This window comes from Ricinus communis, chromosome 7, assembly GCF_019578655.1.
Source record: "Ricinus communis isolate WT05 ecotype wild-type chromosome 7, ASM1957865v1, whole genome shotgun sequence".
Classification (NCBI taxonomy): Eukaryota; Viridiplantae; Streptophyta; class Magnoliopsida; order Malpighiales; family Euphorbiaceae; genus Ricinus; species Ricinus communis.
Window position 1 is genome coordinate 2,328,623 of NC_063262.1, and position 24,969 is coordinate 2,353,591.

At 35.1% G+C, this 24,969-nt stretch overlaps 1 protein-coding gene across 5 annotated transcripts; it reads right to left on the reverse strand.

Moving 5' to 3' along the window:
• Positions 1 to 32: 32 nt before the first annotated feature.
• On the reverse strand, positions 33 to 23,385 carry LOC8260571. 5 transcript variants are annotated; one of them, XR_007216677.1, is made up of 37 exons: positions 22,840 to 23,383; positions 22,661 to 22,757; positions 19,964 to 22,212; positions 18,847 to 18,961; positions 17,515 to 18,351; positions 17,052 to 17,295; positions 16,588 to 16,976; positions 16,327 to 16,447; positions 15,903 to 16,027; positions 12,909 to 13,576; positions 12,665 to 12,782; positions 12,328 to 12,444; positions 10,702 to 10,796; positions 9,747 to 9,898; positions 8,782 to 8,837; positions 8,482 to 8,695; positions 7,591 to 8,010; positions 7,246 to 7,523; positions 7,023 to 7,108; positions 6,846 to 6,932; positions 6,451 to 6,712; positions 5,947 to 6,348; positions 5,740 to 5,836; positions 4,511 to 4,830; positions 4,129 to 4,245; positions 3,773 to 3,940; positions 3,489 to 3,617; positions 3,308 to 3,397; positions 3,076 to 3,182; positions 2,841 to 2,989; positions 2,425 to 2,507; positions 2,253 to 2,348; positions 1,994 to 2,116; positions 1,591 to 1,674; positions 1,058 to 1,201; positions 502 to 626; positions 281 to 415 (listed from the first exon to the last, which is right to left on the reverse strand). XR_007216677.1 is itself a non-coding variant. In XM_015721254.3 (36 exons), exons 1-36 carry the CDS (start codon positions 23,118 to 23,120, stop codon positions 74 to 76), a joined length of 9,462 nt encoding a protein of 3,153 aa, XP_015576740.2. In that variant the 5' UTR covers positions 23,121 to 23,381; the 3' UTR covers positions 33 to 73. The 5 variants fall into 5 exon arrangements, 3 of the variants coding, with proteins under 3 accessions (XP_015576740.2, XP_048232853.1, XP_048232851.1); XM_015721254.3 differs by lacking the exon at positions 502 to 626 and having other exon boundaries at positions 33 to 415; positions 22,840 to 23,381; XM_048376894.1 differs by lacking the exons at positions 281 to 415; positions 502 to 626 and adding an exon at positions 634 to 909 and having other exon boundaries at positions 22,840 to 23,382.
• Positions 23,386 to 24,969: the final 1,584 nt, after the last annotated feature.

A 24,969-nucleotide genomic window follows, 5' to 3' on the forward strand; every position in this document is an offset into this window, starting at 1 on the left:
TTAAAGTAGACCAGAAAAAGAAATGGGAAAGGTAGAAGAAACAGTAGCAAACTGAATATGATACCATATCATTTTATTCACCTGTGCCATTTCTATCAAGAAAACTTAACAAATAACCACTAACAATTCGTCTTGCTACAGGATTGGGAATTCCGCGACATAGCCGTCCGTCAATATATGCTAGAATGGCAGAGAATACAAACTTACCGATACCCCATTTCCATACGAACTTCAACCTCTGTTCCTCTTTATTGGGGTCTGCACGGACTACTGCCTTGTCATCATCACTCTTTGATTCCTTTTTCCACATGACATTGGCCTTTAACTTCCCAGTTTGCTTTCTCAGCATACGGATTGCAAAACTCACAAAGAGATGTTCACATAGTGTGATCACAGTTGGTCCAATTTTCCATTCCTGCGGTAGTTATTCCCATGAGTAATTTTTTTAACAGATTCAAGGAGTGGAGTTATAAGAAAACAGTAATTCACATGTAAATGTACATGCATAACCTCCCTCTCCCCAATAGTGAACCTGTAATAGTAACATCAAATCATCCCCAAGAACGCTGCTTTCAGCCAACCCCAGTTGATCATGAAGAATTCCCTTTCGATAATCTTATTGGCAGCTAAGGATGATGGACACATGAAAATGAGCAAACATGCTTAATCTGACAGCAGAAAGTTAACATTGACACCCATCGGTTTCATAAACTAACAAGCATAACATATTGCACATGGAAGGGGGAGAGAAATAGAAAAGTGCAACATAATTATAATCGATTTTATGCGTAACCCCCTTTATCAAAAGTTGCCCCTACAATGGCCATTTGCAGCACGTCATAAGATTTTGCTCAGAATTGCTATGCAGAAGGATTGCCAAAAAAGTCTGCTTAGTATTTGGCTCTAAGCCTGTAGATTAGCAAAGGAACTAAGGAAGTGATAGCATTAAAATCTGATAGATTCCACTAGGAGCCTAGCTTATCATAATTATAACTGTACTTACTTTCCACAAAATCATAATTTCAGAAGAAAAGAAAAGAAAAAGCAAGCCACTTACACTTTCTCCTCGAAGATGACGTAAAGAGCGAGATGATGCAGAAGGATCTCCTTTTAACAATGCCTTGCTCACAAGGAACCCCTTCACACGATCCATGATCTCATCTATGAGGGCGCTATTGGGTGGTAGGTTCTTGAGTAATACCTAAGTGCACTAGAAATGTTAGTAATAATGGTAATGAAACTAAAAACTAAAATCATTGTAGGATAAAAGAAAGTACTCAGGAAAAAATATAGTTTGAGGACTATTCAAAACTATGATTTCTCAATCGAAATCAGACCTTTTCAAGCCCAGGATTATACATATAAAAAGAATTTCTAGGATTGGGATGAAGCAAACTGAACAGACCAGCATTTATCACATAAAAGTTTCAAGTTGCAGTTCCACAGTATCTATGACAAACACCAAACCAGTCCCCAGAAGACAGTCAGGGTTAGACAATTAGATTTTGGTTTTTAAGAACCTAGTTATCCAGCAAGAAAATTATTGGAGATTTACCTAATCTAATTTAAATCTTCCCTTCAATAATTTACCTGATCGTCTATGATCCTGACTCTCAGGTACTCCTGTCTATACATCGAGTCCAACATAGCTTGCAGGTAACCTTCAATATATAACTGCAATATTCAAATACCCAGTCAGTGACTGATTAACGATGCAAAATAAGTACTATGTTGCGCTGAATAAATGCCTGCAACTGCAAAGTGAAAAATCAACATTCCCAATTGTGCATGATGTGGTGAAAGATGCTTTTAAAAACTTAAAAATATCACTGGAAAGATGCTTCTTAATTTTTGAAAATATCACTTGTTTGTTCTCTCTATGCAACAACATAATGGGGAGTCCATAAAATAAGTTTATCAACCATTTCCATAAGAAACTAGGGACATAAAAAAGAAGATCCAACTGCCATTGAACTACATGCAAAAGAATTACCTCATCAATGCCAGGACTTCTATCAAGCTTGATCTTTCTGTTTGGTCCCCCTTCCATCAGAGCAGTTCCCAGTAGTGAAGGCTCCATAGCCAATTTCAGTATACCTTGGTGAAAGCCACTCACCTTGACAACAAGTGAAGAGAGAATGTATTATGGACACATCCAGTAGTTCAAATTTTCAAATTCTGTTTCACTAGCTGTACAAACATAAATTAACATAAATGAAGAGGAAATGTTCACAAAGAGAGATGAAGAGTACCATGCCATCAAAACCGCTTGTTTCTGCTCCCTTCAGAATAGAATCTGATATTTCAGTGACAGCAGCAAATAGCATATTCGATCCCACTGTTCTCAGCTGCAGAACCACAATGCAATAATATCTTTGAGTGCCATGAAAACTTTATCAGTAACTGAACAAAACAAGGACATACAGTTTTGTCCAGATCACCAAAGTAGCGTTTTGTCCCTGAGAGCCCTTTACCATCAATACATCTACTGAGGAATTTGAAGGTACCTATCCTCAAAAAGCAGCAAGGCAATAAATTCATAGAACTAAAGAAACCCATCATATTCTGCATAGGTAACACAGTATAGAAGCTAATTTTCATCAAAATCCAGGAGAGTTGACAGGAAGGTGCTGACATATAGTATGAGAATGGATCTCAGGGTGTGAAGAAACAGAGCTTAAAAGAAGAAGAAGTTTAATTTTCCAAATATGTTTTCAACCTGTTGCCTCGAAGCATCCGCTATAGTGGATGTTGCAAACCAAAAGGGAAAGCAAAGCTCCTTCTGCAAGATGAGTATATTACTCATCTAGAAAGAAGCATATTTACTGCCAAATAGTTACCTAATGTGAAGCCAGGGAGATTAATCAACCCACGAGAAGGGTCAAAGAAAACATCAAGAGAAGATGAAGCCAAGTCATCAAACATGGACACAAAAGCCGGTGGAAGCAAGGGACTTCCTTTTGCAATATAGATGGCCCTCATTGCATACCTGGATCATAAAGTTCTTTTAAGACATATAGTGATATTACAGTTTCAAAAAATCTCAAACAAACACATGCACACGCAGAGGCTTACCAGGAATAGTGTTGTGCGCATCTGATGAATAGTTCACGGATGGTTATCAAAGCATGAGTAACCAGGACCCCATTGAGCTCTACAACCATATTTTTTACGGGGGGAACCTATAGATGAGCCACAAGAGGAAACAAATCATAATAGCATCAGTAAAGTTTTTGCACCTCTAAATGGACAAAGAGATAAAAGGCATTGTTTAATTATTGTCAGGAGAAAAAAATGAAGTACACACCTTTACCACACTATGCAATAATGACCTTAGGGTCTCCTGAGCCGAGTCATAACTTGAATAGGAGTCCCCAGGAAGAAAATTTGCAATAATCTGTAAGATATCAGAAACATAGATATAAACTAATTTAGATAAAGGGACAGCTCATGAGACATACTGCAATTGGAGGATTAAAACTCCAAACCTTTATTGGGTGGACCTCAAAATGATCAAAGTAATACCGCTGGCTTGGAGCAGTTGAGTTGCTAAGAGATGTTCGCCAAAAGGAGGCAAGTCTTATTAATGTCTCTTCATCAAGGTTCAAATCAATTGGCTGGGCACCATTTGAGTCACAAAGTTAGAGCTACCGAAACCAGTGAATGCATGTAATCCGACCAGATGTATATTAGGAACTTTAGCAACAAAAGACCGAAAGCTAATAACTCTGCAGCATAAGACAAACCACAGAAGTGTATTGAATGATTATACCTGCAGAATAATGGATGAGTATTCAACTTGTCTAACATCGGAGCTGGTTGAAAGAAGGACAAATATTATTTTAAGGACAGAAGCATTTGATTCCCTGGATTCTAATTGATGTCTCCGAAGCATGGCTGCAAAAGGAGCATCGGTCCACTTCTCTTCAACATTTAGTGACTGCATTCAATTAAAATTCATGCATTATCAATATAACTACTATAGCAATTCAAGCTTATTGTGCGGAAACTAATTTGAATTCTCACTATAACATCTTCCAGAATATGAAAATCATAGCCACAGATATGCTAAGGCCACTTCTCCTATTTCATAATTCAAAAAGAATGTGAGATACATAGAAATATTACCTGTACAGTAATCTGATTATATTTTTGCCGATTAGTATATACAGAATCCAGATTGACATTGCCAAGTCTTGCAACTATAAGTGGTGTATAACATGATTCCTGATTCTTATCTAAGTCCTTCAGCAAGCAAATAGAATAGCAATAAGTAAATGCAAACAAAGACATTCCATCAAAAAACAATTTTCACTAGGAAGGCTATAGAGAACTAATGATCAAAGAGAAACCAGATAAATTTAAAAATGATATTCATGAAGAAATGTAACATAGATAATGAGTCATTAGAATTGAAAACTTATTTTGAAATTATAAAAAGTTCGCAACAGATATCAAGGAGATCAGGTTAGAGAATGTGTCCGGTGACATAAAATCCATTGAGACTGACCTGCTTTCCATCTTCAAGTAAGTAGGTTGCCAAATGAAGCACTCTTAATTGGATCTTTGCACATGATTGAATCAATCCGTTTCCCTTTTGACTCTTGGAAAGCTCACAAATTCGTAAAACTCTCGTGGGACCCTGTGCATATACTTCATACCCCACCTTTACGATATCCATGCTGTTTAACTGACCAAAATAAGTTTTCTGGTTTCTGGATTCTTGATTTAAAAGTGAATGAGATGCCAATCCTCCCCGTTGGTTTACTTTGAGAAAAGGTTTCCATGCCCGTATTTTATCCAAGTTAATTTCACGTAGTAGGTGCATATCTGCATGATAAATTAAAAATTTCCAATTATATTATACTCCTTAGGATATTAACAACCATGGAGTTACTGACATGGCATTTTATCATGGATAATAGTTGTTCCACACATGAACATTGTCATACTTCAAGCATCTTTAAAATTGAGAATCAGTCAGATTACAAAGAAAAACGGGTATAATAGCACTGATGTTTGGTATTGCTTTCATATGCTACTTCTAGATTCATCGTTCTTTGTAATATAACTTGAACAAAGTGCACTGATGTTTGGTATTGCTTTTATATGCTACTTCTAGTTGTGCATGTTTATTGCAAGTACCAGAAAAGAGATCAAGCAAACTGCACCATGTTTCCGAATACCTTTCGAGAAAGTATACACTAAAGAACTCCAATGAATAAAGAACAGAACAAAATATATGCAGGACAGCCTGATCCATGTGCTATCTAGTTCGAAGTGAATTAAAAAATAATTAACGGCCTTTTAGAATATTATGCACATTCCATGCTGGTTTGTACATCAAGAATAATCGGCCAAAAATATGAGACCATGATAAGCGACATACTTTCACAGAAATGAGTAGTGACCTTTTCTTTTTTCTTTTCCTCCTTTTCTCTCCAATAATTGGAATACAGATTTAAATTGACCCATAAACCATACCCAAACCAAGTAGCTTAAAACATTAGACATCCAAGTTGGAAACTTTGTTCGTACCCTGTCATAATAATATCCAGGTTTTTCTTTGGGTGCTGGGCAGGGTAAAGGAGCTCAAAAATAAGAATTATACCAGAGAAGCTCCAATACTTGTGAATTAACTAAACAAACACTGGGATAAAATTACAGCCACTTTTTCTTTTCTTTTCTTTTCTTTTTTAAAAATAAAATTAATAAATAAAGCAACTGGTAGGCCTTTACCGTTGATTACAACAACCAGTTTATGTGGAAGTGTCAAATCATCCCAGACATAGAAAGCACTAGAGTCAGATCCAAGAAACTCTCGCTCTGATGAATCCTGAAAAGTTCTTGGAAGGACAATTGGGAACAAATTATTAGACATAATAATTTATCTTTTGACCATCAAATTGGAACTGATAGATGAGACAGAGCGAATAATGGCACAACCTTTTGATAATAAGTAAGAGATGCATCATTCAAATGGTTCTCAATCTGATATGGTAGCTCAACATTTGGTGGTTTATGGAAGTGCATCCCAAGAGTGGATCCTTCTTCTATCACATGAATAGCAGCAAATTCTGTTGCATTGCTATCCAGTGCTTGATTTGATGGTTTCCTAAATTTCAGGAAGAAGCATCCCAGGGATGCGATGCATACTGGCCCTGACCAGCTTGATTCAGGTTGATTTAATTGAAACTGGATATATACTAATGAAGTATCAATATTATTTCTATGCTTCCTGATAATGTTTTCAAAAATACTGAATTCCTTGTTTGTGCAAGTTACTTCCTGCAGCTGTAATACTGTTTGTTGTTTACTGCTAATATGGACTGTGCCTGCAATTCCATCCTTTCAAAAAGAAAGATGGTGATGAAAAGCAAACGGAGTAACAATCCAAGTCAAATATAAAGTTACCAAATAAGTTGAGAAAAAAAAATCTTGAACTAGTACCTCCAAGTAACATTGGCGCATGTTGATGCTTTCCTCTGACTCATTAAACACAAAATGCCGTGGGATCATAGTTACAGTTTGTGATGGGACCACCACCATACTTGAAGATGGTCCCATAGAAACCCCGAACTTTGCAATATATTTCCGTCCAGATCCTTCTTCTACCTCTAAGCCTATCTCTGTGAGGCCTGATAAAGCATCCAAGTCTAGCAGCATCTCAGATGTACCATTCTCTAACATTTTGATTCGCATCTTGTGAGATCTGGTAATAGAATTTTTTAGAAGCCAATAAGAGGATAAAAACAACTATAGAATGATCTTTTTTCCTTTCTGATGATACAGGAATGGTATGAACTTTAGAGCTATATGGCAATTAATAAATATGCATATCTTACTTTAAGAACCATGATTTAATCGAATTTGGGGGGCAACACAACCCAAACTCTGGAGGAATGCTGGAACCATACTTTCTGACCTCATCCCTGAAAATGTTGATTGCTATTAGTGCATAAAGGACCAATACATACCAGTACTTAAAAAGTTCATTTACCATCCTCAGACATAGCAAGTACCTAGAGAGAAGCTTCTGGTTATGAGCAAAGAAAAACAGGGAAAAGTCGGTGTTATTCCTCAAAGAAAATGGTGTAAAAATGGCAGCCTGCAAATACCAAATACCCTTAGTCTTAAAGAAGGAAAGATACATATGAGTCGAAACCCAACTTCTGGTATGTGCCATTGTAATTAGAGTGCATCAAATGACACGTAAAGATAATGAATTGGAATCCGGATAACAACCTCTAATATGCCTCTGAACCCACGTGACAATCTTAGTGATGCAAAATACTTTCCACCACAGAAATCTAGATCAATGTCCAAACACTGGACATCATTTTTGTTCTTAAGTAACTTCTTGATCCAATCACCACTATTTACTGGCTTACATCTTGATTTAAAAGCAGTTAGAGTAACAGTAAAATACATTATAGCAGGATTTGCATAAAAATCAGCTGTCGATCCACATGCTATAGTTGCTTGCTTCCCAACATTGTGACTAACACTGGTGGTTTGTAGATCTGCATCGAGATAGAAGTTGTTAATTGTGCTATGGCAAACTTAAGGAATTATTGAAAATACCATCACCTGTCTCAGATAAAAGCACATGTATCTCTGAGTGTAATAAATTGGATACTCGTACAGTAGGAAGAAGAAAAATTTCCTTCTGCTCTTGTAATGCAATTGGTGAATTTCTACTTTTAGAAACATCGCCAGACTTATCAGGATGTATGATAGGAACATCTTTTCCAATGCTCTGAATCAGAAAATGCAGGTTAGTGACATGGGAATCTTCAGATCCAAGGGTACAATGTGCAGTGCTAAAAGAACATTTCGTCGTTTCAACGGATAGAGCCCTGCGGACTTTATAGCCCAACCTATCAAAAATTCCTGAAAGACAAACAGCCTTTCCACCTTTAAGCTCATCTGACCATTCTACTGAAAGTGCACTCTTGGAACTTATCAGGCCATCTGCAATTTCAGGTCTGAAAGAAAATAAGAAGTTACCTGCAAGTCAATTACCAAAAATATAAGTGTATAAGATTCTGGAAATAAGTTTTTTTTTAAATGCTGAGATTTTACAACATGACCACATTTCTGCGCCTTAAGTATAATGGTACCAGTTCTTGCTGCCATAACTTTTTTCCTTTGCTTATATTAGGTTACAAAAGAAGATATAAGTGTAACAGCAAAGAATAGTGAAGCGCAGCAGAGCGTAATAGCTGCAGTGGCCCACTTCACCTGTGATTTCCAAATAATTATCTTAAATTTGACTGTAAAGTAATGATAGACCAAAAACCAGTAGATCAAACCAAAAGAGTGAAGCAAAAGGAATTCAAAAAGTCAAGGAGACAAGGACCGCATACACCCAACTGTAAACTCTGACAATTTCATAATATCCAAAAGCAATATGCTAGAAAAATATCCAAAAAATGTGGGAACTGGATAACACTAAGCTGCAGAATTGAGTATGCATACCAACAGTTAAAGACATCAATGCCTTCTTTCGTCCACCAGACAAACTTATAGCATCAAATGTTGCCATGGAATCATCGATCGAATCCCCTTTATTCAGCAACACAGATGCAGACACATCTTCATTTTGTTGAGGTCGTCGAAATCGTAGCTCTATGGGGAATTCAGTTCCATTATGTATTTTAGTTAAAGGAGAAACCGCAATGGACAAACCATCCTATAAATAACAAAAAAATGAAAAAAATCTCCAAAACAGGTATAATTCTCAAGTTAAAGAAATATATTAGTAACATGGAAAACTACCTTAGATGTCCTACAAATGTCAACCACAACAAAGGGCCCAGGGTAACTTCTTGAATCTGTTCAAGGACAAAAAACAGTTAATCCAACCCTGAGGATGGGCAATTTTGTCATAAGTTGCTATAAATAAATTGACCAAATTGAAAAAGAGACAAAAATGGTTTCAATTTAGATAAATGAATCACACAAGGAGCAAATGAACTAATCATGATTTGTGGTTTTCAGTCCTTTATAAGAATTTCTTTGCAATCAAGCAAACCCAAGAAAAATGAGGAGTATCAATCAAGTATAAGAAAAAATGCACAATGCAGATGCATACATGGAGGAACACCACGTTTGACAAATTCAACATCAAGTGTCCTCTGTATCAGCCACATGGCACACAAGCTAGACCAGTCTGCCTGACCTCCCCAGTCTTCAGACTGGCTAGAGGTTGAAGATAGATAGGAGTTTCCATTCTGCCCCTCTGTCAGTCCACTGAATAAAAGTTCTCCCCTCTAATAGTTTACGAAGTTAACTTTATTGCTCTGTTAGTTCAGAAGCTATTGTTGTGCGTTTTTTCCCCATGTCAGATGTCACATGGATTCATGTGGCTGACCTACTAGCACTGAGGAGTATACTTTTCCATATATGCCACAAATAGGTTTCTCTACTTCCTGCATGGTTATCTTCTGTCAAAATATACTTCTTCGGACTTTAAAACCTTCTCAAATTTCAGCTGTATGACTGAAAATATTTTTATGATCAATTAGCTATCCATAACATCAAGAGCAACCCTTTTGAATAAGACTAATTGGGAGCAGAATTTAGTTTAAGAATCTTGACTACCAGAAAGTTTTGCTGCCATGTCCCAGTGATCACAGAGGACTTTTATATTCATAAATAAAATAAAACAAAATAACATTGAAAAAAGCATCAATGATCAACATAGGACAATTAATCCATTGGTTAAACAACGGCTAATATACCTGAAAGGGACATTATACGTGTTCGCCAAGCAAATGTTTGATTTTTTGAAAGAGAAAGATGAAGTGAAGAAGTTGCAAGAGATCCAAGAGTGGAAAGCTGAATTGCAACGGAAGATGCACCTTCTGGAGGTTCACTTGCTAATATTGGCAGCCTTCAGAGCACATAATAATCAGAGGTCATTGGTCAATCAAATACATGATAACTTTTTGGTTAAAAGTGCAAGTCTGGTGTACTATAGGCATGAAGACTCTCCCTAAAGGAATGAAGACTACAGGCTGTATACTAACATATTTGGAGAGGGAAATTCCTTGAGCTCCTGGTTGATATCCTAATATAAACTTTCTTTGGAACTGTGATTTCTTACAGTATTAATGCAGTAATTTGGATGGAGAGAAATGCATACATCTTCAAAAATAAGAGTATGCCCTTTAGTCTGCTGTGGGACAAGGAGTTGTTTTAGCCTCTACATGAGCTTATGCCTCTGGAATTTCTAAGAGCAATTATATGAGTGTTATTCAACATGATTGGAGGGCATTATATTTATAGCTTGTTTTTCATGTTTCTTTTATTTAAGCAAATTCCTATCTTTCTCAATAGCATTTATTTTTCCTATAAAAAAAGCTGTAATTTGGAATGACAGATATGTCTCATATCTTCAAAAATAAGAGTGTGCCTTTAGTTTGCAGTGGGACAAGGAGTTGGGCTATTGGCTTCTATGTGGGCTTATGCTTCTGGAGCTTCTAAGGGCGTCTCTTTGAGTGTTATCCAACATGATTGGAGGGCATTACATTTATAGCTTGTTTTCATGTCAATTTCGCAGTTGTGCACTGAGTTATCTAAAAGGATCCTAGTCTTTCTCTGTGCACTTCGTCTTTCTCAATACAATTTAATTTTCCAATAAAAGAAAGCTGTAGTTCCATTGGAATTATGAGTAATAAAATGTAAATCAGTTACCTTAAAAATACAGAAGCAGACTGTTTTCTGGCTATACTCACACTTTTATTATCATAAAAATGACACAGAAGATTTAAACTTGTCTGGTTCTCCACCTGCAGAAATAGTTGTAACACTCATTTTTCATATAGTAGATAAAAGAATAATATCATAAGAAAATGGCAAAAGAGATATATACTTCAAGGAGAAGAGAGAGGGAAATGAGGTAATTATTCGGATTGCTTATGGGCCCAAGATTAAATGAAGAGTGTAGGCCTGTACAAATAAGATCAATTTAGACGTACTCATTAACATGACTTAGTCAGAAAGGGTTTTCCTCCACAATATACAATATTTGATTCTCTTGTAACTATCCAATAGGGGACAGCAGACGCATATTCTGATACTCTACCCCAAGTGCGACTGCACTTGAAAAAGAACGGACAACTATGCTCCTGGACTGATACAAACATGCAGTACACAATATAGGGGTCCCAAGAATAAGCCTCATGGGCTCTGATACCATATAAGATTTTTAATGGGGCCAATATTATATGGAAGAGTGTGGACAGGCTTATACAAATTAGATTAATTGGGGCCTAATCATTAGCATGATTTAAGTCAAGTTAGTGGGTTTTCCTTTCACATTATAACCTATTTGATTCTCTTGTAGCTACCCTATATGGAACAACCCACACATACTGACAGTGTAGCCTATCAGTAATGTTATGTTGCTTGTTAAAAAGAGGAATAACAAATACAAACAGAAGTTCCTCATCCCCCATCCTAGTTATTTCAGATATAGCAAAAGTAGCACAACTGATTCCAACTATACCATCTTCAAATTGAATCTCTTGAAGAAGGATATTATATTAGTTAGTGCATTTAGGAAATGTACGATGGATGTAAAAAGGATATTCCATAGATGGAGCTGAACTTACCCAAGTGCCCTCCTCAATATGAAATTAAATTCAGATGCATTATTGTTACAATTTAATCCATCATCTACATTTGGTACTTGCTAACTTATGAACTCTAGAAGAGCCTTGATATCAATTCAAAAGAATGGTGATGCACACCGTGAAGATGATGCTACAACTACCCTTGGGAAACACCAACATAAATTAAATTGCATTAGCAATTTTATATCTATCACTAAAACTCTAGCACAAGTGGAGAAAGCATAATTGTCTCAATCAACAGTAGGTGCAGAAATATGCTAAAATTATCTGGTGATATTTGGATGGAAAGAAGTGTATCAGGAAATTGAGTTATTTCAAATATCAGTAGCTTCTTTATGCTGTTTCAGGAGCTTAAAATTATTCGGTAATTTTCTTGGTCGTTCTATGCTGTTTCATGCTGCCGTAATAAAAGGTTCTCATAAAACAAAGGAAAAGGAAAATGAAACTCCATCACAAATGATGGTATAACAAAGAACAGCAGAGGGCTCGAGATTTCAAGCTCCAACCGAGTACTCAATGCTCCAATATCATATTAAACCATCATTTGAAAGCACAACAATTGATGAAGAATAAACAAGTTTTACTTTAGCATGGAAATGATGCATGTAAATGGTCACAATAAGAACGAGTTTGAAGGGTGCAGGAATGATGCTTCATATAAACTAGTTACACAGGGAGTACAGACCTTGCAGCAATTGGCCAGAATCATGGAGTTTTTTACTGAAAATGGACCAGCCAACTTCAACTCTCCAATCATAAAGAGTAGTATATCCAGTGAAAGCTCGGTTAGATATATATGAAACTGCCAACAAGGCACAGGCCAAAACAAAAAATTGTATAAATTTTGTGACTGAAATCTAGCAAGCTATAAAAAAAAGAAAAAGTTATATATATATATATATATATATATATATATATATATATATATATATATATATCACTCTTTTATATATATATATACATATATATATAAAAGAGCAAGACTTTGAAGAAATGATTCTCTTATGCATGATTCTTCAGACCTTATTAATTCTGCAATAGAAATGAACTGGCACTACATCCTGACGAATTTCTAATCCTCGAAATTGGGAACTTGAACGGTAGAAAGTACAAATTTCAACAGGTTGAAGAAGTTGTCTCCTACATCCCACAAGAAGAGGAAAGCAAACTGAAACTTGAGCAATCTGGAGTAAATTCTAATGTAAAGGCAACTAGTAGAACATAAACAGCTAATCGTATAACTCTCTACAGGGAAAGAATACTCACCATGAATTTCTTTGTGCATCAAAATAATGAAGCAAAGAACATGATGTGCTCATAAATCTAGTTTTATAAGGGAGAATTTGAACAATGATTTGGGCATTATTGATGCAAGCACGAAGGAGAGGAATCCGGTCCTTTGTATCTGGAAGTTCATGTACAATGGTCAGATCGGAGTTGTCAATATTAATTTGAATGCAAGGGAGTTTTCCACTCATATAAGAAGTTTGGTCTTCCTCCTCATGTGCACTATGATACAGATTAGCTCCATAAGCCTCCAAAAAACACCCATCTGAAGTTGTAACATTGCAACCCACTGCATGGTCATGGAATACTTTAAACTTGAAAGGATTTCCAGGCTTCCTAACAAATTCTGGACTCCCATCAATAAAAGCAACACCACAGTCATTCTTCTTATTAATGAGGTAAAACTTATTTTTAACCAAAATACTGTATGGCTCCCAGTCAATATCACCCTTGTAGCTGTCAGGTTCACAAGAAAGTGCTCCCCAAAGAGAACTTCCAGTGTCATTTGTGCTGGAGATGTCAACAAAAGCTGAGCCAGGACGATAAGTTAATCTGAATGGTTCACCAGAATCATTTTTAGCATGCAATGATATCAAGGAGAACCACAAAACTGATGAATTCCATATCTTTTGTTTGTGGTGCTTGACCTGCACATAGTTAGAACAGAGGTTATCAAGTATAAAGTGCTGGATCCCAAACACCTGAAAATTAACATGAAAACCAACAATAAATTCAACCAATGATGCAAATGGAAAATATATTTCAAATAAATGGTGTGATATTAATCAAGCATCTCAATAAGGATTATTTCATGTTATTTTTGAAACTGACAAAAGAAATTTTGATGTAAAATCCAATGTGTCCCCCATCCTACAGAAGAGGGCTTGCATATGTGTTACACCATCCAGGATTGCAGTCAGGGTTGAAGTGATGTCAGCTAGCTATCACACAAATTAAGCTGAATAGACATTAATTGAGCCAGCTGCCCATGCTAATTTCTGTACAGAGCTGCTACCCAGTGATACTATCATTTATAAACCAGCTAAATAGAACATTACATAATCATGCCCCAAAATGCTTAATCATCACACCTGCATCAGTATCAAGATTCTTATACAAGCTGGCTAGAATTCCAACTTGACTAATAGATTCTGAGAAAATAAGCTACATACCAAACTTAAATAGAGTACATACAGAATATTACGTGACCATCCTGATACAGCCAGAACAAGAAGCACAGCATTTTAGAATCAAATACCTCGATATGCTTATGGAATAGTAGTGATGGCATGGCAAACAATAAGCTTAATCAAATGCAGCATGCAGATCTAGTTTTCATCAGTTATCATGCCTATGCCATGAGCTCAAAGACCTAATTCACCTAAAAGCACCGACAGAACCAAAAGCACCTGCTGTTTCAAAGAGAGGGGGACAGGTTGTTCACATTTCATTTGATGATTAGAGGATTATTAGCTATGCAGTGATAATTTGATGTGCGACAGCAGTAGAGATAAGAAGTAAGACAGAAATTTTAGACAAAGATGTGTACATTTGAAGCAGGAAACTTACATAAAATTAGGCAATTAGAGTCTAAAGAAACCTCTCGAACTATAATTGAATTTGAATAAGAAAAATACAACTTAAAGTTTTCTACTAGCATCTGTGTTTTAACTAGTTAGCATAAATCCTAATCCTAGGTGGAAAACTCATCCTGCCAATTATTAAATAAAAGACTATTTAACAAGAATCCTAAATAAAGATGGAAAATAAAGCTAAACAGGAAGACTTGATAAAGTCCTAAACCAAACAAAATAAGGATAATTTGACTAGGATGCTCCTGCATCATGATTCTAAAGATTTCTCAGGAAAAATCCTAAATATGGAAGTATTAACATATTCTCATAGTGATATGATCTGAGTACTACATGAAGAACATAAGCCAAATGAAGGAAAAGGAAGACCTAGGATGTAGAAGAGCATAAAGTTAATGATTCAACAAATTTGGATTCCTACATATCCAGTTATGAAGTATTAAGTTTCATGTTACTATATCTAAGATTCATCTGTATTTATATTATAGCCATATGCTTACTGTTTGAAAGAGGTTTTGATTGATTAAAAAGAAGAATCTACTTCAATTGATATGCACTTAGGCAAAGGAATACAACTGGAAGAAGTAGCAAAAGGAATAAATATAGTGATAATCTGATTCTCCATCGCCATGGTGAAAAGGAGAGAACACAAAATTTGTTTCTTCATCTTTTCAAAGTAGATTTAAATAGAAAAAGAAAAAAGAAATTAACTAAAATAATTCCTTTTATAGCAAAAAAAAAAGCTTAATGTAAAAGCAGAAAAAGAAATAATAGCAATGCAGTCTCAGGCATCTACTTTGATACCCAAAATGATCGGCTATAATATTGATATCCATAATAGTTATATAATAGAACGTATGGCGGGCCATAAATTGGAAGAATTTTCACCTACTCTAAATTTTTGGGGAGTTGCAAAAATGATAATAACTCTAGTTAATTCGCTAATCTTATTTCCTAAATAATTAGTAAATTAACAAAAAAGCATCATGTGTTTTAGTGCTTCTAGAAACCAACACCCTGCCCTAAGTTTTTCCATTAAAAAAAAACCTACCAGAAAAAGTCATTTATGTGGTTCATCATAATCAAGAATTAGGCATATAATAAGACCAAACTACATTCAATAGTTACAAATTCCAAATTTGTTAAAGTGCTGCATTTACAGATGCAAAACCCTAGAAAAGCAACTAAAACATATTATGGCAACGTACATTAACCTAAACTACCAATAAAGCACTCAAATTAACATCTCTGCATAGTGTCATTCATGTCAGACAAGTACCTGTAAGCACACTTGAATCACAAACATTCTACAAGAAACTGGCACTTGATAAAACTCAAGACTAATATGTTAAATTAAAATACAGTCATTGTCATTTCTTACCCTAAAAAGAGCCTTTTCTCCAACAAGAGAATAATGAATTATGCCAACCAAGCTATACTTGTTCTCTCCTCCTTCAACTGTGAAGTACAGATGTTGATGCACATCTTGAATTGCCACGATTGCCCCTGTTAGAGTATCCACATTGTTAAAGTAAACAAAAGTTGGAGGGCTTATAAGTGTTAAGGGTCAACCACCCAAGTGATTAATTCTAGTCAATTCGGTAATGGTTGGACCCAAGCCCAACAAGATTCAATTCTTCTTCAACTAAATTTTCATTAACAGGATTTACAGTTTTTCCCATTTGTTTGGTCACCTTCCACCTTAATTCAAAATTGATAGCTCCTATACATTTGAATAATAAGGTTTGGTTCAAGTCTCCCAAATTTGAAAGGAAAGAAAATAAATATTATGAGAATAGAAATACCGTCAGGAACCATCTCTGCCAAAATGTTATCAGCTTCTCGGTTACTGGTCCAGCCCCTTCGGTCACTGGTCGTCTCTTCATTATATTCACCAGAGACCGATGAAGCCATGGATAAAAGCATCTGATATAATAACAAAGATCAATATATGTATGTGCTTTACTGAAGAGACTAGCAAAGCATCAAAAGCATGAAATGTATAGCATTATACAGGTCTTGAAACTTTAAGAGAAACAGAAAAAACTTAATTTTACACCACTCACCAATATTTCAGATAGAGAAATTGTCGCATGAAAACCTGAGATAGAACCATTGCCAATCCAAACCTGATTTAACGGCAGAGGACAGCTCGTGGACTTCTCAGCTGATATAAGAACAACTAAATGATTCAAGATATAGTCTCGATGGCTAGTATGACTTCCATCTATATACTGAAATGCCACAGAAGGATCTCTAGTCATAGACTGGGATGATGATTCATTTGACATGACAAGAGAAAAGTGAGGAACTTGATTTTTATTTTCAATGCATTCTTGAATGACTTGAGAAAAGATTGACATGCGAGAAAGTTCAAACGTGAACTTGCTTTGCATATTTGCTGAATCAAGTTTCACACAGACATCAAGCTCACTCACAAGTTCCTGCAAACCACCTGCACAAATTGACTTCTTATCTAAATATCGAATACAGCAGAACTATCATATTGAACAAAAGAGAGGACGTATACCAATATCATCTTCAATAGCAAGAATAACAGAAAACTGATGCACATCTATGTTGAAAGTCTCAGGCAGTGTGCAGCCTGGTCGTTGAGTTGCATGTAGCATCCCTTGGGCCTCATATTGAGCATCTTCAACTTGTTTAATGGACGACTTCGTGATGGATAAGATATCTGTAAAACGTTGTATATATGAAGAAAAACATCGAACAAACATCCTCAGAGCTGTGGTTTCAAGGAACAGATGACCACCCTGAACAGTAGCATAACACCTTATTTGTCACTCCCATAAGAAAAAAGAAGTGTATTCATTTGGTGAATTGAAGTATCATATGCAAGACTACTACAAAACATAAAAGTAATCATTCAATGTTCTTAACAATATAAGTAAGGTCAAAAAGATGATTTTCTGAACAAGTAAAGCCAAAAGAGAGAGATAATTAGCTTCCTCAACTACAGATAAAGTCATCACCTGTATTCTCCAAGAGATTGTCTTAAGATTTCCCTCAACTGAAAACCATGATGTAAGCTTACTGAATTGATGTGCTCCAACCACAATATTCTTTACTTTGTGTCTTGCAACAAATATTCCACCAATTGTAACACCTATGAGAATTCGGGGACTTGAGGTTGGAGTTGAGATACCCAAATTCTCAAATTCAGAAGGCACATTTGATGTTTCAGAATCTGTTAATGGATGAGGATTCTCCAGTATGTTTGATATGTTACTACCCAAAGTTGAATTACTGAATGAGTTACTCATCCTTTTGTGGGGATAACTCGACCATAAAGTCAATGTGAAATTCGAAAGAGATAATTCACATAACCAATTATGAGATTCACACTGCAAGTTTCTATCTACAAGTTGATGAAAACCTTTTCCCTTAAGATCCTGATGCCTAAAAATTACAGACTGAAATTCTAACAAGTCAATATGAATGTCCGCTTTCCCTTCTTCATAAGACAGATCTGCAACAGTAGGATGAACAGAAATCCAAATTCCACAATCGTGCAAACAATGCCCAGGAAAATTTTGATGACTCAGGCCATCATATACTTTCTTTGGACTCTCCTGCTTATCACTTATTTTACAACTCTGAATAATTGCATCCATCAATTTGAAATGAAATGTTCCATTAATGGAAAACATGGTACTATTATGTATCAAAGGTGCTCCTGCAGTAGTCTCATAATTGTCAGGTTCTGAAAACGTCTTACGTTGCCTCATAAAGTCTTGAAGAGATGAATAACCAATTATGCAAAACCCATCAAAAGCACATGAAACTGCTGAAAATAAATCTGCAACAACCTAGATAGAGACATGATAAATAACCAATTACATTCAAGCCATGTGCTAGAAACACAAAAGAACTCCAGAAACAGGTTGTTTTAAGGGGAAATTAATACTACACGTATTTACTTCATTTGACTACAATTCCTCCAGACAGAAAATAACAAGAAAAAGCAAGAACCAGTTTTATGCCTTTACATAAATATTCAATATCATTTTAACTCTTTTTTTCCATACTAATGCATAGTATGACAGTTCTTTGCCAAAGTATATCAAGGTCTGGTCTGGCCAAACACCAGTAGCTCTACAATTATGAAGGCCTGATTCCGTTCCTGTAGCTATGGATAGATAAGGTTAAGAATACCTGAGATCTAAATGAGAATTTGACTCCATATCAAATTAAAATGACGAAATATTCTGTCAAGGGAACCCCAAGATGTTGGCATGTGAAGAAGTGCTTCTTCAAATTTAAATAGGAAGATATAAGTAGGAAACGTAGAAAAAAACAATCACCTGAAATAAAGCATTCAATTCATCCATATATGATATAACTGTGAATCCTGTTGTGCTCCCATAAAATGCTGCAGAGAAAGCAGTGATGGTAGAGCTAAATAAATGAATGCACTCCCTGCAATAGATGCATAATTTATTCTTCTTTAGAATATTATATATGTTGTCAGCATATTAGAGAAAGAAATATAATTTTAAGAAATTCCATATTAAGAGGCAAAATTAGCACATTTTTTTGCAAGCATATTAACTTAAACATGAGGTGAAAAAATTGATATCCTATAAATGAATGGTTGAGCATAAAGTTTATTCCAAAAAGGGTTAGCTTTATTAAAGAAAGGATTTCATTTTAAGAATAAACAAAGGAGAAGATAACAAGAAGGATAAACAATCTCCTACCTAAACGTCATGTAGAAACAAAAAAATAGCAGGAGAAATTTAAAAAACATAAGACGCTCCACTCTTGCTGAATAACGCCCAAAGGAAAAAAGAAAAAGCCCCTAAAGCAGAAGCCATGAAGAAGAAAAAAATAAAAGAAGAAAAGTAAATCCACCTTATTCAAAGGCAGCTAAGGGAAATAAAATTTAAAAATAAAATAAAAAGAAAGGAAAAAGAAATTGATCTTTAAGGATGGAGGCAATACTCTGCATCTAGATACTCCAGGACATCACTGAAAAAGCTCTATACCAAAGAATAGTGTCCTTTATCCGCAAGCACAATTTAGAAGCTGTAATTTTTCTTCAAGGGAGAATGGAACAGGAAGAATATATTCTCAAGTACAGTGTTGCCACTTGAAAAAAGAGTAGAAAGAATAACCATTTATAAGTTCTTCCACCTCATAGCTGAATAACTAAATACGTTTATTCATTCTTAGATTGGAAAGAAATTTAATGTCGGAAACAAATGTAGAGGATAAGATGTCCTCCTAAAATAGTCAAAAGAAAAAGGGAACACAAAACACAGCATGCAGATGCCCTTGAGAAAATACAAATATACATAAGGACATCCGAGCAACCAAAAAAGACCAAAAGTGAGAAAAGAAAAAGGCACCATGAAAGCAATGCGTCAAGATTTCCATGTAAGCAGATGCAAAGCAAAATAACAGCCAGAAATTCGCTACCTGAAAAAGGATAATTGAACTGCTACTGGCTTCATTACAAAAATTTGGCTCTGTTCTATTTCTGTTGAATCTCCCATGTAAATTATCAAACCATCAGCTCTCAGATATGACCTAAGCGAAACACACATCTGAGAGGCATACTTTTCATTATCTGATTTAGGAACTTCAATTTTCCGAGGCTCTTGAAACCTACGGCAATCTGTTTCCACATCATCAAGTCCTGGCAACTTAGACAATGCTAAATCAGACTTTGAAGTTGGCCAAACAACAGCCTCAATATTCTGGATATCGAATCTGAGGTGAAGGTCATCCTGGCCAACTATATAATTCTCATCCTTCTTCCCACTATTAGATCCAATTTTTCTTACTGACATCTGGATGTGAGGACCAGCTATCAATACTCCTAGTTGAATACATTTCTCTGGAAGTCTTCTAAGCAAAGTTTTCTTCATCTTACCAACATAGTCGTCATACTTACCTTCCAAAACAATTTCTGATTGATCTTGAAAGGTTGGAGTTGGAATTGAACGTACACTTACTCTTCCATTGTCGTTAGTCCATTTTAGAGCATGCTGCATCTGCTCAAGCAATATAGCCATTGAAATCATTGAAAGATATCCCAAAGTTATATTTAGTTTTCCTACTGTCAAATTGCATTTCCATAATCCAGAATTTGGACCCTTCAGGCCTGGATGTAGCAAACAATTTTTTATCTCACAAAGGAGCCATGGGTTTTCAGAATACTCAATTTCATTATCATCATATTTTTTACAAGCTCTCCTCCAAGTCAGCCACATTTCTCCAAGAAAAGTTTTCAAAAATGGGCCATGAGCACTTTCATCTTGCCCCTCAGCATTCTTTTGACTATTTTGCAAAGGAAGAAATATTTGTGCAGGCTCACCCTGTAGAACAGTTTTTGAATCATTGGCGGTCATCCTTTCTCGATTTCCTTTCACGGTATGATGCTTTGAACTGCCTTCTGTGGCAGTATCCCCAGTAACAGAAGATGTTTTAACCTTTAACTTCCCACAGGAAAGAGAAAAGGACTGCTCAAAAATGTCATCAACATAAACTAGTAATAGTGCATCAAGTGACAGACAGAATGAGTGGATATCAGGAAGTGAGATACCAATATGTGATTCCAATTTTTTGATAACGTTATGAATTGTGTTACCAGAGCAAAAAGTTATCAGAACTTTTCCAAAATTTAGCAGGAAGCAGTATTGAGGACAGTGATCTTCAGAAATGATTCCCAAATGTCCATCAAATTTTGGTTCTTGACGGGAAAATACTATTGACAAGAAAGCATGTATATTTGAGAGGACTACTCTGTGTATAACATTCCAAGTGAAGACTAATAGTGAAAGGACTTTGGAAAAAACTTGAAACTGACTACGGACAGAGTATTCTTTATAACTGTCTTCACCTTGTGGAATGCTCAAAGTCGCCTTGTATCGGGCTATTCGCCGTGCCTGTGCAATAGCTTCAGGTGGCAACTCTTTTTCAGTACGAGATATCAATTCCCAGTGTTGTTTGACAGAACTATGAAACATTTTGTCCCGGAGCATCCCAATAGAAGGCCTTTTCAATAAGTTGACTTGAGTGTATCCAATAAAGGATAGTAAATGCTCATATGCATTAAGATAGCGTAGCCACATACAAACAAAGTCAGCAAGATTATGCAATGACAATCTGGGAAATGAAGTCACATATCCTAACCTATTTGCAGCTAGTCTCCATAGTTGTCTACCATTTCTCACATGCTTCGGTTCCTTTAAAGGCAGTCTACCAAGAACTGACAAAACTAGGAGATCAAGTGGAGAAAGTAACAGATTTAATCCTGGAACACGGATACTGATGTCTGCCAGCTGAAGATCATTCAACCTGATACATGAAAACAAATCTGTGGAAGAAACCACAGAATTCTCCTTATCGTTCATCCAATATCCAATTCCTAAACCTTTAAAATTCATAACAATAGAAGTCTCTTTTGGGGGATTAAAAGCCACACCAAGAAATCCTCTTAGAAGACATCCATGCTCAAAATATTCAGATTCACCATTGAACTCCTTTAGTTCCAACAAGCATACTAAATCATCATTTAAGATGGGAACCTGTACTTGTAATTTGGTATCAAACACCTGTAAATGGCAATGTTTGAGAATAAGATTCAACAGTGAAGTTGTAAAACCTTTTCTTGACGGAGTGGAGATCAAGATCTTCTCCAGCACATCATGCAAGGCACCACCCTGGTATACACAAAGCCTCAGTTAGTCAAACTTACCCAATCATGTAATATCAAAGAGGTGTTCTATTCTGTCTTATAGACCTTGTTTCCATGTATAAGAATTCAAGTCGATTTTTGCAAAACCATGTATCATGTGATTTCATGTCTTTCAAAATGCCTTGTTTTATTAAGTTGAAAGAACTGAAAATTCTATCACGTCCGAGCATTCCAAATATGAAAACTAATTAAATAGAATTATATTAGATTAATTTCTTCCATTTCTAGACTTTCCAGACACTATAATAGGGCTGATCCTGGCCAGCGAATCATTCAAATATAAAACCATTCAGATTTTGTGTAGAAAAACAAAACAAACAAACAAAACTTAATAGTACGCAAAATTATCTACTCGAACAATTGAAATTCTTATCACTAAGCAATAAATACAAATGCACCAGAAAGCAAAATACCTCAGGATCAAATCCAGCAACAGCCTTCTTCTTTTCCTCATTAACCTTCTCACTCGATTTCCGTGCCCTAACAGAACTCCTCTCCTCCTCCTCTTCCCTATCAACAAAACAGAGTCAGCTAATTTTTTTTAAAATAATATTAATAATACATAAACATGTAGTCGGAGTTAGGTACCTACCGCGCTACTAATATAACATTGACGCCGCGAACTTCGATATTGAAAGCAGGAACAGACCAATTAGAGAAGCGAAGAGTGAGTTCTTCTATAGTAACACCTCCGAATGAGAAGAGAGAGGCATCATCTAGTAGCTGGTTGAGAGAAGAGGAATTAAACTTGAGGTTCTTTAAAGCTAATTTAGAGTTAATCAGCCCCAATTCTAGCTCAAGGTCTGGTTCGTGTTGTAGCCATGGCTGCAACAAGGACGTGAGTCTACGGCGGAGTATGCGGTGAATGAACATTGCTTCAAGTTAGGGAAAGGAATCGTCGTCCTTTGACATTGATTTGATTTTCTTTCGTTTTTTCCGGATTTTTGCAAGATCAAATGGATTATTATTATCGTTTTGCCCAAAAAGTTTGTTGGTGTTGTTACTAGAGTGAATTAGCGATGATTTTAGTAGACTGAGAGGCGCGGGAACGTTAACTGACAGGCGAACATATAAAAGACATGGGCTCGCGTGTTTGTATATAGAGAGCGGAGACGATAGATACGGTCAGGTAAATCACACCGTCGGTGTCTTCAATTTGTCCTCTGTATCACAATATTTACTCAATTCTAATTTATGTTACAAATTCATTTTAAATTTCAATTGAAATATCACTTAATTCTTTTCTATCAGTTGTTTTTAAATTTTAATTATAATATCACTAATTTTTTTTCATTAGTTTCAATTAAAAATTGAACAAAAAAGGAACATATCAGTTTAATTGATTATTTTTAAAAAATTACATTTCATTAGCACATATTACGACTCAATCTATAGATTCATAACCAATTATAAAAAATGAATAAATTTAAAATGACCGAAACTTATAGTAAATCTAATTGATAAAAAATTTAATTAAAATATAATTCAAGTTAATATACTAAACACTTTTATCTACTAATATTTATCCATATAATCGTAATAGAATTTATACAAGTTCATCAATAATAATAAAATTAATGCATTATCAAGTTGTTCATTATAGATAATAAAATCTAAATATAAATACTGTGGAATATATAGAAATTAAAATAGTTAAAAATACAAGAAAAATAATTACATTAAATTTGAGGAAGAAAATAGTCGAATTGCCAAAATGAGAGGAACTGCGGAAGATCTAATTGACACCTAAAAAATTAATAAATTGAGACTGTCAGTCTTGAAAGTGAATTAAAATCATATAGTCAGAATTAAAAGTAAATATTTATATAAAATAATTATTTAAATAATATAAAATATCACAAAATAATAAAATGCATGTCATATCATTATTTAGAAAAATATAATTTTAATATATACTGAACGAGTACCTTAGCAAAACCTAAAATGTTAAATTCTATAAGCCATTCGGCTCTCTTATTCCAATAAGAATGGTACCCAGAGAGCAAAGCTCAACCAAAGTCTTTAAATTCAGTCTGGTTACTTAAATATCAATACAACCAGCGCCTAGAAAGAAATGCTCGACCAGTGATATTTCCTCTGACAAATCAAAATTCTATAAGCCTAGAGAGTTGTGATCGATCAAAGCACATCAGTGAATATTTTTTCTGTTATTTGTCTTTGATTTATACCGATGTACATACGGTCCTCATGTAATCCATCTGGTGGCATCTTCTACTATTATCTCATCTTGAACCATGTTTCAAATTTAGCATCAATAATTTTAAAGTAACATAATACATAAAAAATTTATAATATTATTTGATCTAACATTAAATAATAAAATTAAATAACGTCAGTTATAACGAACATTAATATTTATAATAATAGTAAATGTAATGACAAAATAATAATAATAATAATAATAATAATCTTGAAAAGAACGAAAATAAATGTAATAATACTAATATTGCTAATAATAATCATAATATTTATTAATTAAATAAAATTTATATTTAATTTCGAATATGACACGTGCAGTAAATTATATGACTTTAACTCATAATTCTGCCGAGTTTTTTCTAGCTGCTCCTACGCCTCTAATAGAGCTGGTTGAACCATTGGATTATCTATTCACGAAAATAATTAAATTAATAAAATATTTCATAATTAATCCTAGATGGCGGAATCCCAATAGGTACCATCACTTGAAATTAAAATTAAT